Below are 18,160 nucleotides of genomic sequence, written 5' to 3' on the forward strand. Positions count from 1 at the left end.
GGGCGGCAGCCTTGGGGGACCTTCCACCCAGGGTCGCCTCGGCTCCTTTTTGTACTCCGACCAAGTTCAGTGAGAACACAGGTGGCTAACTAAGGACTTTATTTCAAACAGAAAAAAATAAAAATAAAAAATTGAGAGCATTTTCCCTGGGCCAGAGGGAGTGGGATAAGAACCGACTGCAGGCACCGGGATCCCCTTGGACCTGGGGCAGAATGGGGACGGCCCATTCTCTTCTCTTGGCTTCCATGATGGGGGCCCCTTTAATGGAGAAGCTGTGCTAGGTCCCCCTCCTCTAGGGGGAGCTCCAGTCCCTGCTCTGACTCCTCCCCCAGGAGAGCCACTGAGGGGCACAGATCTCTCTTTCTCCTGGTAGCCCAGAACAGGCTGGAGGGTAAGGGAAGTATTGGAGGGGGGCAGGGAGACACCACAGACCCCAGAAAGGTCCCCTCCATCCCCCCCAAACTCCAGCATCCCCTCAGCTGCTCACGTGGGGGCAGTGACTCCCAGAGCCTGTCAGGTGGTAATACTGTCACAGAAATGGGGCCGGGAGACCCCAGCAAGGTTCCTCCCAACACTCACTCCTCTGCCCCCGGCAAGCTCCTTGTTACCGATCCTGGGGTCCGCCCTGGGTGCTCTCGGCCCTCCCAGGGAGTCTCCCGGCGGCCCTCCCTCGGCTCCCCGGGGCTGGGCGGCGGTGGGGGGGGGGGGGTCACATGATGCCGTTGGTGAGGTACTGGAAGCCGTCATAGAGTTTGGTGGTGATGGAGCGCATGCTGCCGTCCACCATCTGCTCCACCAGCAGCTGCAGCTGCTCCTCCGTCATGCTCATGTGGAAGCGCTCCTTCAGGTTGCGGATGGTGCTGGAGCCGTGGAAGCAGGGCAGCTGGGAGCCTGGGAGGGGAGGATAAGTTAGCGGGCGGGCCCCCCCCCGGCTGTGGGCAACTCCCCAAACCCACCGGCGGCTCCTGCCAACCCTGAGAGCCCTGCGTAGGGGGGGTGGGGGGCCACGGAGGGGTCCCGAGGCAGGGCCTGGACACTCACAGAGAACCTGGGCCACCGTCAGTATGGGGCTGGCCGGGGAGTCTCCTGAGCACCATCGGCAACCTGTGGGTGGGGCGGGGTGGGGTGGGGGGGGCCCAATTGAGTATTGATAGGAAGGGGGCGCAGAAGAAGAGAGAGGGGGAGGCCCAAGCCAGTGAAGAGAGCCCTGGCGGGGAGCCGGGGATAGGTGCAGGGACTATGCTGCAGGAGGGAGAGCGGGGCCTGGGACACCCAGGGCTGCCCTAGGAGGGCCAGGCAGCCAGGAGGGTGGAAGCAGTCATGGGGGGGGGGAGCTTCCGGCTTGGAGGAGGCCTGGGGCTACGCTCAGGGCCTGCCCTATCTGTGCCAGCCCCCACCTTGCTGCATGATCTCCACGATCTGCACCACCTTGTCCATGTGTTTTCGGGCAGCGATGAGCCCCTGCAGCATCAGCATCTTGTAGTAGTTAAACATGTCGCCATCTAGCCCTCCCATGACCTGGACAACAAAGAGGGAAAGGGAGGGAAGAAGCTCTGGGCTCTGAACGGGCACCCGGCACTGCATCCAGGCAGCCCAGGGCCTCCCTTACTAGCCATCAGGCTGCCCCCTTCCTGGCACTCTCTAGAAGCCCCCGAGTTCCCCCTCCTGCTGGCAGGGAGCCAGAGGTAGCCAGGCAGCTTCCCAACTCACATCCACAAACTCTGTGGTCAGTTTAAAGGCTGAAGTCTCAAAGCCCAGGTTTCGAGGGGAGCTGGACAGGATGAAGCCGAAGTCAATGTGGATGATGTGCCCCTCAGCATCGAGGAGGATATTCCCATTGTGCCTGATGAGGAGATAAAGACAATCCTTCTCAAGGGCCCATCCTGGTGGCCCCACCCGCCAAGGCCTCCCCTGTTTTCATCGGTCCTGCTGGGATGTCCACACAGCTAGCAGAGTCCATTCCAGAGGAAAAAATGCTAGTGGAGGCTGCAGTGTCCAAAAATGCTATTAATAAGGAGAAAATTGACTAACACCTCGCTTGTTTAGCAATAACCATGTGGAACACAGCTGATAAGTCGGAACAGTCTCTGAACATCCAGACAAGGGACACAAAGACCACGGGAAGGTCAGTCAGTCTCCCAGTACAACTTTGGTTTAATCCAAGTTTCTAACGAACTTCATGATTGCCTTTATCAGCCCACAGCAAATAAACAGCAGCAAACTGAGTGAGGGGCTGCCAGAAGCAAGGACTCAGAGAACTGGGAGAAGTGTTTAGTTCAGTTAAAAAGGGAATAAACTGCAAAAAGAACATTAACTGACATGGAATATCTTATACCTAAATGTCCCCACAAGTCACGGGATGGGGGGGGGGGGCATGAATTAAAAAGAAATTCAGGTCTAGAAGCCTTCCCAATGAATGGCCAACAAAGGAGCCAAGAGCAGGTGAAGGTGGGGAAGGCCAGGGCCCATTCAGCAGGGCCTTTGTTAGGTTAAGTATTTGTATTCAAGGAGGGGAGGGGAGTGGGTGCCTTAGGTTGGCCTGGCCAGAGGGGAAACTGGTCTCCTTTCTTTTCCAACCTTTCATCAGAGCACAAAAGGAAGCAGAGCTAGAATTTGGGAAGAGACCTGAGAAGCTACAGAATTTTAGTCTTTTTAGTTTCATGGATGTTAAACCAGTGGAGGTTGGTATCTGCTTAATACTGCTACAACTTTTCTGTTCTTTCTGGTATGGGCCTATAAATTGACTCCAGCTTGCTAGCCTCCTCTATCACAGATCATTTTTCTTTTTCTTTTTTTTTTTAAACCCTTACCTTCTTTCTTAGAATAGACACTGAGTATCAGTTTCAAGGCAGAAGAGCAGTATGGCCTTGGCAACTGGGATTAAATGACTTACCCAGGGTCACATAGCTAAGAAATATCTTTGACCAAATTTTAACCCAGGACCTCCTGTCTCAAGGCCTGGCTCTCAATCCACTGAGCCACCTGGCTAAAGATCATTTTAAAAAAAGTGATTAAAAAAAAACAAACTGGCTATTGGCCAGCATAAAATTCCTTTATTCAACAATGGAATCTCTTTTGTTCTAGGAGAGGAGAAACTATGAATTGGAAGGGACAGATAGGGATCCCTTCTTAGCCATTAGTTTGCTTGGTCCTATTGTTTTGTTTCAGGAATCTGGATTCCAGGATCTCTGGATTCACAATCCTGATCCTTAGCCTTGAAAAAGGATTTCTAACCCTCCCCCCTTCCCACAAGCTGCTATGCTGTTTGCATGACTTTGTTGCTTTGAAATTTAAGTTTCTGTGGAGCACACCATTCTGTTTTAGATTCCTTCCTAGCCCTGGGAAGCCAGGCTCTGCCTTCTCTTCCTAAACTAAACTATGTTAAGACAGGTCCTCCAGATGTGTCCTGGATGTGCAATCCCAAGGAGAGATGGGGTGATGTCAGGGTGGGGCTGGGGCTCCAAGCTGAGAATGCCCTGGAGGCCAGGCCAGGCAGGATGAGGACCTGGGGAGTCAGTCACCCACCTGTCTTTGACCTGAAGCAGGTAGCAGACAAGACAGTAGCCAGCACAACTTTGGACAAAATTGCGCTGGGCACTGAGGAATGCCTCGGTGGTATAGCTGCCATGCTCCTGTAGGAAGTAATCGAGCAGGGAGAGCTGTGACTGCTTCTTCACCTGGTGGATGGACACAGCATTGACCACAGGCTCTATCATGCCGCTGTCCGCAGAAATCACAAGAATCTTGTAGGGCTTGATCCAAAGGGGCACTCGTTCTTGCTCCCAGATGGACTGAAGGGAGAGACAAGGAGGCATGAAGATCATCACCATCTCCCCAGTGGAAAAAGATGGTGACCAGGCCAGAGAGAGCCCAGAATCCCTTCCTAGCTTTCTGTCCATTGCCCTAACCAAGACTCTTTTGGAATCAATATAAACAAAATCCAAAGATCTTGTTGGGACTAAAAAATATGGTAGGGAGGTCCAGGAAAAAGAATGAGAGAGGGACATAGACACTAATACAGAAGCATACCAGGAAGGAGACACAGGAATGGAGAAAGATGCTGCTCAGGTACAAAGGGAGAGTCACAGAAGAAGAATGAAACCCCCCAAAAGAGAAGAGATCAAGATCCACCTAAATTCTTCATATGGAAGTGAATCAAGGCAAAAGTGTAATTTTAAGAAGTGATAAAGAAGAGAGGTGGCAAGGTCTTACAACAAACCCTAAACAATTACAATTCATCTTCCCTTTAATGCAGGAGCCAAAAGATGGGACAGATGCAGTGCCAAAAGTAGCCAGGAGAGGTCCTTGTAGTCAATCTCTTTAGAGTGACTTCCCTAAATGGGGCAGTTGCATGCTGCCCAGGCCTGTATTCTTTTCATCTGAAAGTCTGGCAGATTTCCCTCATTCTCCCCTCACCTGCAGTTGTTTCAACACCTGGAAGGCTAACAGCTCTTGTCGCAGGTCATCTCCACACTTGACAATGACTGAGAGGAGCCGCCAGTTGGGGAGGTGGCCATACGGGGAGCCCTCTCGGATCCTCCTATAAGAGAAGGCAGGAGAAGAGAGGATGACTTGGAAGCTGGCTCCTGACGGTGTCACTTCTGCACGTCTGTGGTGTGCTGCAGGCAGGGCTGCTGTCCCCATGGAGAGTGGTGGTTTGTACTGCTGCACAACGGGAGTGCTGGTGTGATGAATGTGCTAACACTTGCTTGAAATCAGAGAGTACCACAGGCTCACCTGACTTTCTCTTGCCAGGGCTCCTTGAGGGCGACTGCTGATGGGTCTTCTGGGTCCCGCTTAAAGGCAGTAGGGGTGTGGGCTAGCTGCTCTGAGAGGCGTCGTCTGGCAGGAGAGAAACCCATTGCTTACCATGGATAAAGAGCTGACCTCTACAAGAGGGACCCCCGCCCACTCCTGGGGCAGCCCAGGCCAAAGGAGCATGTTTTTAAAACCTAGGATTGTACAAAATTTAGGTCTAGGACATAATTAGAGATTGGTGCTGACATGGGCAATGAAGTTGAGATTACAGTTAAAATGGTCACCGGCCAGCAGAGAATAGCCCCCAGACAGGCAGGTCAGCTCTAAAAAAAGAAAGGGCAGAACTCTCAGGGTGGTTGTACCGAATATCTCCTGCTGCAATGAACACGGGCTCCTTGCTTTCTTGACTGGTGATACTATCCACAGAGAACTGGGAGATGTTGTCACAGCTGTTGGCATGTACTTCGGGGAGCTGGGAGGAGAGGGAAAGGCAGCCACAATAAGCAGAGGTTCCCTCCCACTCCTCTTCCCTCTCCCTCTCCCAATGACCTCTGATGTCCTTTCCAGACCTTGGTCTAGACTCCCACTCCAATCCTGCCTCCATTATTCCCTTTGTGTTTCCTTAGGAGTGGAGTGTGTAAGCCACAACAAGGACTAGAAGGGCTTGGAATGGGAATCTTCCCTTCAGAAGGCTGGGAGAGTCCTGAAGGCAGATATCCCACATTGTCCCTCTGATCTCCCCCATACCCAAGAATCTTGAAAGCAAATTCAATGACAACCGACTTCCAAGTGATTCCCTCAGTTTCTTCTGACTCTGGCCTTTAAGGCCTTGTACAACCTGGATCCAACCTCCTTATCTATTTATTAGCCAGCCTTTCTACTCACTGCTCTCTAGCCAGGCTCATTTTATCCATTGTCTTTGGAGCCCCCAACATATCCTTACCTTCCTACCTCTGGGACATGCTGCTCCCCCTACCTGGAATGCTTTCTCCTTTTTTGGAATTTCACCAACACTGCCCACCCAAAGCCAAAGCTCAAGTTTATTTCTTCCTCATTCCAACAGCATTTCTTGTCTATCAGTGAGAATGAATGCTCCCTTATTGGGTTGCTGGTCTCCTCAGTGAGACTGTCAGCTTCTTGAAGGCAAGGACTGGATCTGATTTGTGTTTGTTTCTCCCACAGTGCCTGGCACAGTGCTCAATATAAACATGGTAGGTGCTCAATAAAGCATTCTGTCCTGTAGCACAGGGGTTGGCAGACTGTGGTGAAGGCCAAAGGGCCTGCAATGAGCTACCAAACCCTGCCTTGGCATACAGGCCTTTATCCCTGCCCATCTGGATTACCACCACAGGCTCTCTCTCTAATCTTCACTCTTAACCTTTCTGCCAGACAGACTCCTTAATGCAACTATCTGGCCACACATCACTCACTCCTCTGCCCAAATCCACCCTGTTTCCTGAGTCCTATTCTGGGTTCTTCTGGCCTAGTGTTCACGGCACTGTTATCCCTGTGCAGCCTGACCTTTTTCTGAACCTCAAGGAATCGGGACTGCTCATGTTCCCCAACCCAAATGCTGTACTTTGATGCTTGTGGCTATGCGTCTGCTCATGCTGTTCTCTTGGCCTGTGAAACACTCTTCTGTCCTGTATGCCATTCTCCTACCCATTCCTTAAGTGTCTAACGCCTATGCTGCCACCTCCTCCAGAAAGTTTTCCCTGATCACCAGGGACTCAATCATGACATTTTCTCCCTTTGATCTTCCAAAGAATTTTCCTTGTGCCCCTCTGACACTATTATTTTATATTCTAGTTATGCATACACCCCATCTATGAGGCCTATCTGAGTATGGACTACATCTTGTCTTAATGGTAGACCTTGTTTAGCACTGGGTTCTGGACTCTGAACCTGCTTCATCAATGCCTGCTGCCTAGAACTGGATTGATTCACAGCCTTTCCTGACCCCTGGGCATCCTCAGATTGTTTGGAACTATTTTCTAAATCTGTCTTCATGGTCACCTTTGAGGGCTGGAGCTCTTTCAAGCATTCTCAGAATATGTATTTCCCTGCCATCACCAGCCCAGGGCTGGCCACCCATCAGGCAATGCACACACTACTTGTGGGTAGGCATGGATCCTCCAGGCTCTCACCTCTACCTGCAGCTCTCCTATGTCGTCCACAGACCAGGCTTCATCATCATTGTCGTAATTGGGGACAGTGCTGAAGCTGCCTGCCCGCTGCTCATGGGTGATACCACATTCAGGAAGGTTTTCCACAGACCTTGTGCTCCGGATCCGGTTCTCAGGGATCCGAGTTGGGACACTGGTAGTATCAAAGTTTTCACACTCAAGTACTTCCACATAAATAAGATAAGGAGCCTGGAAGAAGACAATGAAGGTTTCAGTGGCCTGACCTGATATTCTTTTATGATGACTATGACACTCATACTCATGTCCTGCCACTCTTTATACCAGAGATCTATGCTAGGACTTCTCTGAATGGTGAAGCAGCATGGTAGACTGGAAAGAGTAATGGATGTGGAGCAAGATCTGGCTTCAAAACTTGGCTTTGTTCCTTAGACCTGTGACTTTCAGGAAGTCCTCTAATCTGTATAGGCCTCAGTTTACTCATCTGTAAAATAAGGGAGTTGGTCCTACATGACTGAATCCTATGATCTGAAAAAAGGAGTATACAGTGAAATCTGAAGTTTTCCAATGACACTGAATTTTCTGAATTGATCAAAAGGGATGGATGTCAGGAAGAGTGTGTGGGGACAGAGAAGGGGCTGTAGGAATCAGATTATGGATATAGAGAAAATTCATTTTGAACAATGAGCTCTGAGTTATCAATAACAGATCTGCAAGGGAACCTGGACAAACATTCCCAAAGACATTGACCCAAGGGTGCTATGATGCCCCCAAATTGCTAATAAAATAGCATTTGTCAATAAGTGTGATAATGAAAGGAATTAATTAATCTCCTTTGGAATCCTGTTAAGTAATTCTGATCCCTGAATCTCAAGGAAGGAATAACTGAAATGGATAAAGATTGGGGAAGAGCAATTAAAATGATGTAAGAAAGGGGGTAGGAAGCTGTTGTATGAGGAAATATGAAAAAAATTAGAATTCTTCAAACCCGGAAACATGGAAGCTGAGAGGGGACATGTTTAATTCTATAAAAACACAAGGATAGAGGAGGTGAATATAGACTTCTCCACCAAATTCAAAATGATAGAACATCTCCTGAAGTTTGGGCAAGGTGAATTTAGGGAATATAAAAAGGAACATTTATTAGAAGGAACAACTATACAATATCTGTTTTACTATACAATATATGTTTTATATTATAGAACATGTTAAATTTGTAGTACTTATTACCCTGAAAAATAATTTTGGTTAAGAAATAAAATAGCTTCAAAAAGGACTTAGAAAAATTATTGGATGACAGCCATAATGAGCTATGAAGGAATAATACTGTTTTGATGACATCCCCAAGCCCTTTGAACTTAAGAGTTGGAGGATACAACATGCTCTTTTTGCTCCTCTGTCAAGAAATAGAATCTATGTGGGGTAGTAGAGAGAACCTATGGCTAATGGTTGGCAAGCCTGGGTCCTACCAACAACTTTGTTAATAATTTACTAGTATGTGAGCTTGGGCAAATCACTTACATTTTATCTCCAACCCTCATTTTCTTTTTTCTAAAGTGAGATTAAAAACTACCTGTTCTTACTACCTCCCAGGTTTGTTGAGGCTCAAGTAAGAAAATGCACACAGAATTACAGAGAACTATGCAAATTTAAGGTGTTATATCAGTAAGAATATTAATAAATGGCTGGACATGAGTATCTGGAAGTTCTTAGGTTGTCTATTTCCTTGAACTGTGATCCTCCTCACTTTCCTTTAATCTCTTCTCTTCACCTGAATCCAAGCCCACCTTGAAAGCTTTTCTACACTAAACCTATGTGGAAGTCTGAAGTTCTTTACCTAGAGCTTACCTTAGGGTCATATTAGTGAACCTATGGCATACATGCTGGGGGGGGGGGGGAGGTGGTGGTGGTGGGGGGGGAATGTTTGCACCTGTTCCTCTCCCTCTGATTTCTCACATGACCCACCCTTCTCTGCCCAGCAGCCCAATGGGAGTACTTCCTCCCTCTTGTCTTGGGGGGGGGGCCCTCACATGTGGGGGGAGGGTTGCAGTTCAGACACTCGGTTTCTAAAAGGTTTGCTTTCAAACAGCAAACACTGAAGAAGACAGGCTGAGCACTATGAGGAAAGGCACTGTGTTTTAGCTAAACTTTACATGTGACTAGCAATCATATTCTGCATAAAGGAGGTGATTGATAAACATCTGTTGAATAAATGGGAGGAAAGTATGGGTAGCTTCTGGGCAGGAGAGCCCTTCAGAGGACAAGTGGGAGCTTACCTACCTTATCCTTAGAGTTGAGGACAACCGCCTGGGTATGGGGTACCCGAACCACATGGTGGTCGAAGCCAGCAGTAGGCAGCCAGACTCGGGCAGGGAGCTTGTGATTGAGTAGGGACAGCTCTGAGATCAGCCTCTGTGTCTTCTGCTCTTTGGTGGGCAGTGTTGCCAGTCGCTTGCCAATTGCCATCAGAGATTTGATGAACTCTCGCTCAGGAGCCAGTCTGACCGGCTATGAAGTATCAGGGTAAGAGATAGGAGGGAGTTATACATCTACCAGACATTTCCTACCCATCAAAGACCCTTTCGATTGACTGGGGTCAAAGTCCCCTGATGTCCAGGAGAAGCAGGGTTTGGGACATGTTTTTTGACTCAATGGCAAGACTCTTCCCCATCACCCTTGTGATCACTGTGGATATTCTGTGAATTCAGGCCCATCCCTGTTCCAGGAGTCCTTAGGCATTATCCCCAGGATACAGAGTACAAGAGAGACTTGTGAGAAGTGCCTGAGGTTTTCCAGAACATCCTTTAGTAAGAAATACCTTTCTCAATAAACATATCTCCTCATTCTGGCTATTAGGTTATTTGACTCTCTCAACTGGAGATAACTGGCACCTACCAGCTACTTCAAGAAGATTTTGGGAAATTTCCTCAATAAAAACGTATATTCCCCCCAAATCCCATCCCAATACCTGCAAATGATACTCTTTCCTTCCCCTTCTCCCTCCCATTATCCCACATACAAGCCAAGAACATGCAGGGGTGGGAGGGAGCAGAATTTGTATAGAGAGTGAAAAAGCAATGGGAAAAAGCAATAACAACTAAAGAGATGCTCAAGAAAGGTTAGAGATAGGGGGCAGCCCTCTCAGCCTGACCCATGGGCTGAATTGTTGCCTCACTCTCAATCCTCAAGGGAGACCCCATGCTTTCCAAGATGCCCTCCCCTTTCCAGCTCTGAAACAGTGGCACAACAGCACAGTCTCAAAGCCTGCCAGTTCTGCCCTTGTCCATAAATGCCTCTTCCAATATATTTAGGAGGCTTTCCATACCCTTGACTGGGATACTTCAGCTGTCTCCTCAAAGAGACAGGGGTAATCTGGGTTGGAAGAGATAGACTAGGCTACTCTGTAAAAGAGGCTTCTTTAGCCTGATTCCCTTATGTCAGAGGGAAGAGTTTATCAAGGCCACAAACTCAGATTCCCATCCTATGTGCATAGTGTCTGGCATATAGAAGACATTTAATAAATGTTTATTGACTGATTTCATTCATTATCAAGAGGTCACTCTTTTCCCACAAATAACATTTCACTCACCAGCCTTTTTTCTCTCATAAATACTTTCCCTAATTGAGAATTTCTAACTGAATACTATAAGACTGACCTTCTTGGAAAAACCATGAGGTACAGGTCTTGGCTCTACATATCCACCAAGACTAGGAGACAGAAGGGATTCTCAGTAAGTCTAGTCAAGAAATAAATTGAGTTCTTTTCATGAGTTAAGAATGTTGAACATGGGGAATAAAACAGATGGGGGAACTTCCAGTTCTCAAATGTCCAATAAGGGTAGCAGGATGAAAGGAAGAATAAACTTAGAAATTCTCTCCTACTTTCTAACCCCTCTGATATGGTCCCTCAAGTGGAAACACTATCCTGGACTAGTTCACAACAGTCATCTCAGAAAAAAGGGTGAGATTCTCCCCATCCTTAAATCAGTAGAATCACCTAAACTAGCTGAATATGTGGTATTTATCACTTCATAGGGAAGATGGGAATTATGACTGAAAAAGGAATTGGCACAGAACACAGAAAACTGATTGGGGGGAAAGTAAAAAATTAAAATGCAATAAATAAATAATCATTCAAACTCCCAGAGGGCCTAGCATTTCCTCTTCCGTCTCTCTGCCCAGAGGAAGGGTCTTTGATCCTATAAAACTCTTGGGTTTAAGGAGTGCCCTGGAGCTTCAAACAAAAGGACTTGGGGCAAGAAAAGTAAGGCAAGGAAGATGAAGGCTATGAGGACTAAGAAGCATTCTTCCTAGTCATCTAGGAAAATAGAGGCACACAGATTAGAAGAAATGAGATGGGAGCTGAGAGATGGTCTTTGGACAAGTAAGAATTTCTTTTCAGGCCAAGTTCTTTCCTTTCTTAGGAGCAGCACCAAGCTGACTACCTTGTATATATTAGGTGTTCATTAAGTTATTTCCTGACTGATGTCAGAGGGCCTCAGCTGAGGGGGAGAGATAAGATGGAGTAGGGGGGTGGGTGGGAGGAAGGAGACTCCTTTTCAGGGTACAAATTTCTGCCAAGTAATTCCTGGCTCTAGCTTCAATGTCAAATACTCACTACTACCTCTAGGATGCTTACTTGTACTAGGATAGTTAAAGGACAAATCTCGCTGCTCTCAATGATCGACCTCTGTGAGAAAAAAGAACTGAGCCTCATTCAGCCAGGGTTTAGGACAAATGGCAGCATGGGGAAGGGGAGCCAGTGAGGGGCTGGGACCCCCAAAGGTGGGTTGGGTTGGAAGGAGCCCTTTAAAAGCTGGCCCTTGGCATTTGGGCAAAGGTGAAAGCACTAAAAGGAGATCTGGGGACGGAGAGGAAATGCTGCCATGGGCGGACATGGGGAGTCAGCCACCCAGCCCCAGCCTGGCCCCACTTACGGAACTGAATGATTTATCAACACTCTCGGTACTGGAGGAGAGTTCCTGGGAAAGGGGCCGGGAGGGCAAGGGGAGAAAGGGAGAGGGGGAAGGGGAAGGGAGAGAGAGAAAGGCAAAGAATTTAGCTCCACTTTTGATAACAACCACTTCTCTTTCACATCTCTATTTTTCTGTTTTTCTTTAAATAATTAAACCCAGTTTTGGAGTTTGACACTAACCTAAGGAAATAATGAGAAGCCAGGTTGAGACTCTCAATGTCAGTGGGAGGGACAAAGGACTGAGATGGTTTTTGGGAGAGTGGCATGTCTCTTGGTTCTATTTTTCCTCTCACTTATTCAGCCCTTATTTCAAAGAAAAAAAATCCAGCTCTGAGTCTCAGAAGTAGGGAGCTCTGCTTAGTCTAACACTCAGTCAAGGCCCTGAAACTTAGTGGTTTCCAAAGTGCCAGCTCCTGATTCAGGGCAGGTTTTTAGATGTATGGTCTTCAAATGAAAAGTATCAGTTACACAAGTCTTGGAGGAATCAGTGAAGAAAAAGAGCCAAGTTTAAAAGTTGATGGATGAATCAGAAACCTCTAATTCCATATCACAAGCTCTATATCACACTGGATGCTAGAGGGAGCAGAGGACAAATTAAACTCTCATGTCCCCTTCAGTATTTTCAGTAATAAGTCCTAGTTATTAGCTCTTGCACTGAATATATAGACATCTGTTTAATCTAAGCCTAAGACAAAGCTGGCATGATGAGACAGTATTTTATACGTTTCCAAGCTCTGGGGTCTTTAATGAAGCCCCACTAAGGCTTAGCCAGGTTATAAGGCTGGGGAAGGAGAGAGTACTTTGGCTCCTCTTTCACAAAGTCCAGGAAGGTACCCTGACAGGCTTGTGGCCCATACAACAAAGTGTTCCAAGGCTTTGGAAGAGGGGAAGGGGCAGTGGTAAAGGTGACCAGCTGGGTTTAAGAGTCAGAATGCTCCTTCCTCTGCAAAGGCTAATGAGTAGTCACTTAGAAGTCTTTAATTTCTACATGAATATTTAACTCAACTGCCCAGTTTCATACCCATGTTTGGCCCATGCTAACATGAAGATAGTCCCAACTCTAGCCTCTTCCTGCAGAGAACTTGAGTAGTGGTGAAGATGGGAAGTTGGGGAAGTGAGGGGGACATTTAGGGAAAGTGGGAATAATAGAAAGACACAGGAAAGCCAATCTTAGAAATCTCACCCTTCCACTTAAGGATGAGGGGAGGGTTGGTGGGAGAATTAGACCACCAAGGTCAAAGTGACCTCCAAGTTGTCCTTTTATCAGTAGATACAACTTCTACCAGCAATCTGTTTGGGAATAGCTCTTAGTCCAGTAGCCTAGCTCTGTATCTTTCATCCATCTTCCCCCAAATCTGTTTCAGTAATACCCTGTGGGGAAGGTTGTTTCATTTGGTATCATAACCTCTTCCATTCTCTGGGCCGTAGTTACTCACTGAGTCAGCTCCAGGGAGCAGGGATGGGCCAAGAGGCTGACATCATAACAATATCATGCTGGCAGGCTGGCTGGGGCTTCCAACATGACACAGAACAGATTTCTCTGTACAAAGGTTGAGGTAGTCCCAAGAAAGCAAGACAGATCCACTAAAAATGTTGCTACTATGGTGGTAGGGGAATCAAATTAGTTAGAAATAGTAAAGCCTGGTGGTTAGCAGCTAAGGAAAGTTACTTAGCCTGGTTTTTCTGACCTGTGATTATCTGTGGATAGGAAGATGAAGGAAGCTGAGCTCGAAGTTTCTGAAGTCTGTTCCACTACCCCTCCTTAAATAATTAAGAAACAGGTAGTGCAGATAAGGCAAAGGGTGCCTAGTTAGATCTGAGCCTGAAAGATTTGGATAGATAGGAGAGGGACATGGAAAATGTGAAAGTTGTGCCTAATCCTCCTAAATGGGGGGAGTTCTTGCCCTTCAGTAACTACTTCTGCAAATAATGAGGCTTTGCCTACTAAACCCCAAGTTCCTCAGGGCTTTTTCACCTCTTCAGCTTTATGTGTTCACACCACTGGCCTACTGCTCAGCATATAGTAGCTGCTTGACAAATGTCTGCTGAATAAATCAATAAATGATAAAGGAAGGGGAGGATGAAGGAGTTGGACTGAGATTGAATCCTGTTACCACTCACTAGTGCTCTAAAATGAAAAGAGGTGGTTAGGAAGAGAATCAATCTCCTTTAGATCCCAAAACATCATGTTTCCAAAATGCACCTGGCAAGTGAGCATTGAGGGAACAGCATTCAGGTACTAAAGTCTCCAAAGTGACCCTAGAAGTAAAACTCCCTTCTACAGTAGCTGAGACCAGGTCTTTATCTTTTACTTTCTGGATCATATTTCCCTCAGGGAAGGACAATGGAATCAGATGTCTTATCCTTTTAGTGTTGGATAACCTGTGAGGGGGTTTAGGGATCTGGTATCCCCTTCCTTTCTCCCAAGATAAAATGACCTTTGAGACAGAGAGCCAAGTTAGGAAAATATTACCTGGAAGGCCTGGCCCAATTTCCCACAAGGAATGGCCTCCATAAGATGCCCACAACTCTGACCTGGACAGGACCAGCAAGAGTCAAGACCCCAGCTATAGCTGCTGCCTAAGGAAAGTGTCAGAATCAAAGTATGTCCAGCCTTAAGAAAGGAATTGCATAAGAAGGGGAGAAAAGTTTTTTGTAAAGTGGCCCCAGGTGGTCTGTATACATTTTGGGGGCAGGTCACATAAGAACATGAAGAATCTTAAAATCTATAATTAGTTTTCAACTCCTTGGGGCATGGGACCTGGAATTTAGCTGTCTCTTCTCTGGTCTACAACCTCAACTCCGAATCTGTTCTCTTTATAGCCTCCTGCTTTCCATACCTCATTTTGGGAACAGTAATCAAGTCAATACCATGGCTGCTTCTGGGAAAAAGCCTGCCAGTCAATTCCTACTTGGCTCTATCCATCATACTTGTGACTCCCCAGAGGAAAAATAAATCCACTCTTTCCTAACACATTCCCTTGTTTGTGGTTTCTTCCTATTAGAATGTAGCTCCTTGAGAGCAAGGACTGTCTCACTTGGGTGTTTGTATCCCTTGTGTCTAGCACAGTGACTTGCACAGTAACAGGTGCTTAATAAATGAGTTTTCTAGCTGAGCATCTAAATAAGAAGGACACAGCTCCATCTTAGTAGACTGTGGTCATGGAAATCTAGATACTGGAGTCAGCTTCTGTTCAAAAGACGATCCCATGGCCAGGAAGGATAGGTGATAGTCAGGAGTAGGTCTCTTCGAACTGATTCTGGACTAGATAGTAAGAATTCACTTTGCCACACTCCAAGTCAACAACTTGGTCACGTGATCAAGGACAAATTGGCCTACAAAAATCTAATTCCCAGAGACAACAGATTCAAGATCAGGTTTCATGCCTTCTCTTCTATCTCTCCTTCCTCCAAACACAGACAGGTTGAAAGGATCCTTACTGTATATCAGAAACATGGGATGTGGCACTCCCCCATGTAGGCAGATGCCAAGACCCCAGCCACATGGGGTTTCCAAAAAGAGCCAATTCCTCAAGTCTTTTTTCTCTTCTTTCCCAAACTGGGCTGGAAGCCAGACTGGGAGCCAAGCCAGTGGTGAGTCAGTGGTGGAGAACTGGGGCACCATTGTCTAGCTGGGACACCAGGTCACCAACAGTTGGTTGTCCACTGGGGTATCTTCCCCTGCCATTTACTCAGCTGAGGAACTAGAAGGTAGGTATGGATTGCTGATACTGGCTCCCCCTCTTTAGGTCATATCCCCATCCCAATATGTCTGCTTACAGTCTCCTACCACCTTTCAGGTCTTTGGTCTTACACTGAGAGCTGCTTAGACCCACTCTTATCTAGCTCACTCACTCCTAGACTGCTCCCTCCTAGAAGGAAAAAGGGAAGTCAGCTATTTCACCCTTGCTTCTTGCCCTGAGGGCTAACATGTGGTAAGGGCATTCTGAATGAATGTTGAATGTTGAAATAATAACAAATGAACCTTGTCTTTGAATTTACAAGGAGAGAAGAAGCAATTGTGATGACAGAAGGCCAGAATAAGCTGATGCTCTATTAAACATCTTTCCACATCTCCTATGACATACATTATTCTTAATTCTTTTCCTTTGCCAATAGTCTCTGACACTCCCTGGCGATTTCAAACAGACAATCCATACCCTAAGTGAGTTGGAGAGGAATCCTTGCTACAAGAAGCTCATTCTCCACAATCTTGGCCTTCCGGTGTTCCTACCAAGAAGCAAATGGAGTGAAAGCATGGTGGAAAAAGTAGGGGCCTGAGATTCAGAAGATCTGGTTTGTTCACTAACTAGATAATTTGTGCTAGATAGATAATTTGCCATTGGGCAGATTACTTAACTCTAAAGTCCCATGTTCCTGACGATAAAATGAAAGGAGAGTCGAGGAAGGAAAAAGATATGGGAAATTACCCCCCCCCCCCCCCAGGCAGAAGTCCTATCCCCATGCAGCCCTGCACAACACTGCTCCTGACCCAATCCTTGTATTTTACCTCCTCTTCATTCTCCACCTTGGGGTTGCTGGCTGTACGTTTCAAATTACTGCTAAGGCTGATGCTGGCAGTGGCATCTGATTTGGAGCGCTGGTGAGTCCTTTTGGAGGGGGACAACCCTGTGTCCGGAGCTGGGCTCAAGGAAGGAAGCTCCCTCTTTCGGTGAGCTGGCTTCAGCTCATCTGAAAGTATGAGCTTTCGGAGCTTGGTCCCACGGGAGTGTCGCTGGGTGGAGATGTGCATGTCCGAAGAATAAGCCCCAAGTAGCAGGGCACACTGGAGGGAAAAATTAATGCTCTGGCGGCAGCGATGTACGATGTAGGGCTTGATGGCATCCCCCACATCTTCATCCATGTGAATGTACATGTTTAGCAGCTGGGGCAGATAGAAGTCAACATCTTCATTGCGGAAACAGAAGAGCCGATTGCCTATGTAGGCCTGAACACCAGGCTCCTTGGAGTTGTACAAGTATGAGATGGCCATGGAGATGTCAAACAGCTTTGACTCAAATAGCCTCAGCAGCCATGACTGTTTGGCTGAATTGTTCTGCCGCCGCCTCCTTGCCCCCTTAGCTGAGCCAGAAGTCCCTGCCTCATCCTCCTCTTGGATGCGGCTAGGAGGCTCATCCAGGCAGCGAAGTTCACTGCCTACACTGTCCCCATTGACAAGCTCAATCGTGGGCTCCTCTGGGGAGCTAGCTGTACCCCCATGTAAAAGTTTCACTTTCTCCAACACCTCCTCACAGGCCTTTTGGGCCACCTCTGGGTCAATGACTGCCAGTTCCCCAACACCCTCAGTGATGACACTGAGCAGGGCCCCCCCATTATTTCCTGGTGGGCTTGGAGTGGGCTCTGAAGAGGAAGAGTTCAGAGGGGCTGCCTCCACTGCTGTATCTCCCATGGCCACAGCCAGACACAGCACTTCCAAGCTGGAGAAGGAGGGAATGAAGAGAAACACAAACCAATTAGTTTTTCTGTTCTTGAGTGTCTACTGTCTTCTATCCCAACCCTATGAAGTTCTCCTTAGAATCTGCTCTCCATTATTGAGTATTATTTAGCTCAAACTTTACTATCCCTTCTTTTTTTTTTTTTAAACCCTTAACTTCTTTGTATTGGCTCATAGGTGGTAGAGAGGTAAGAGTGGGCAATGGGGCTCAAGTGACTTGCCCAGGGTCACACAGCTGGGAAGTGTCTGAGGCTGGATTTGAACCTAGGACCTCCCATCTCTAGGCCTGACTCTCAATCCACTAAGCTACCCAGCTACCCCTTTTACTATCCCTTCTTAACTATCCCTACCCCATCCTCAGAACTCCTTTACTTGGTCTTTATGCTGAGTTTGGACTAAGTTCATAATCTGCATTTGCTAACATGTTACTCTAAGTGTATTTACAATGTTTTCACATGTGAACATATATTGTTTCTCTAACTAGACTGGGTTCCTTTCTAAAGGCACATACCACATCTCCTCCCTCCTTAGTATCTCTCCAAAGTTTATTTTCTGATCTTCCCCATTTTTTCCCTTCTGTAAGTCATTAAACTTAGATTTCTAAACTTTAGCATATACTATGTTTTAACATATACTTTTGCCTATAACAGATTCCTCTGACTTCTGATTTCTACATTCCCTTTCCTTTAAGACCCAGTTCAGGTGCCACTTTCTCCATGAAGCCTTTCCTTATTTTCTGAAAGAAATGATAGCTTTTCCCTTAAAACCCTCAAACCACTGTACCTGACTTCTCCTATGCACTTAAGCATTTTAAGACTTATTTTAGAG

At 46.9% G+C, this 18,160-nt stretch overlaps 1 protein-coding gene across 5 annotated transcripts; it reads right to left on the reverse strand.

The window, feature by feature from the left end:
* Positions 1 to 82: 82 nt before the first annotated feature.
* On the reverse strand, positions 83 to 17,518 carry PI4KB (phosphatidylinositol 4-kinase beta). 5 transcript variants are annotated; one of them, XM_044672682.1, is made up of 12 exons: positions 16,388 to 17,518; positions 11,840 to 11,884; positions 9,183 to 9,410; positions 6,906 to 7,133; positions 5,121 to 5,230; positions 4,738 to 4,842; positions 4,417 to 4,540; positions 3,526 to 3,791; positions 1,711 to 1,843; positions 1,398 to 1,518; positions 1,042 to 1,104; positions 83 to 891 (listed from the first exon to the last, which is right to left on the reverse strand). In XM_044672682.1, the coding sequence occupies exons 1-12, from the start codon at positions 17,285 to 17,287 to the stop codon at positions 710 to 712; spliced, it is 2,505 nt and encodes an 834-aa protein (XP_044528617.1). In that variant the 5' UTR covers positions 17,288 to 17,518; the 3' UTR covers positions 83 to 709. The 5 variants fall into 5 exon arrangements, with proteins under 5 accessions (XP_044528617.1, XP_044528618.1, XP_044528622.1 ...); XM_044672683.1 differs by lacking the exon at positions 1,042 to 1,104; XM_044672687.1 differs by lacking the exon at positions 11,840 to 11,884 and having other exon boundaries at positions 16,388 to 17,370.
* Positions 17,519 to 18,160: the final 642 nt, after the last annotated feature.

The sequence above is a fragment of the Gracilinanus agilis genome, chromosome 4 (genome assembly GCF_016433145.1).
Source record: "Gracilinanus agilis isolate LMUSP501 chromosome 4, AgileGrace, whole genome shotgun sequence".
Lineage (NCBI taxonomy): Eukaryota > Metazoa > Chordata > Mammalia > Didelphimorphia > Didelphidae > Gracilinanus > Gracilinanus agilis.

Coding starts and splice junctions, on each gene's coding strand:
- PI4KB (XM_044672682.1), bottom strand. CDS start 17,287: ATGGGAGATACAGCAGTGGAGGCAGCCCCTCTGAACTCTTCCTCTTCA. Junction 3,792..4,416: donor AGGTGTTGAAACAACTGCAG/GTGAGGGGAGAA, acceptor CTCTCCCTTCAG/TCCATCTGGGAGCAAGAACG. Junction 1,105..1,397: donor CGTGGAGATCATGCAGCAAG/GTGGGGGCTGGC, acceptor CCCCACCCACAG/GTTGCCGATGGTGCTCAGGA.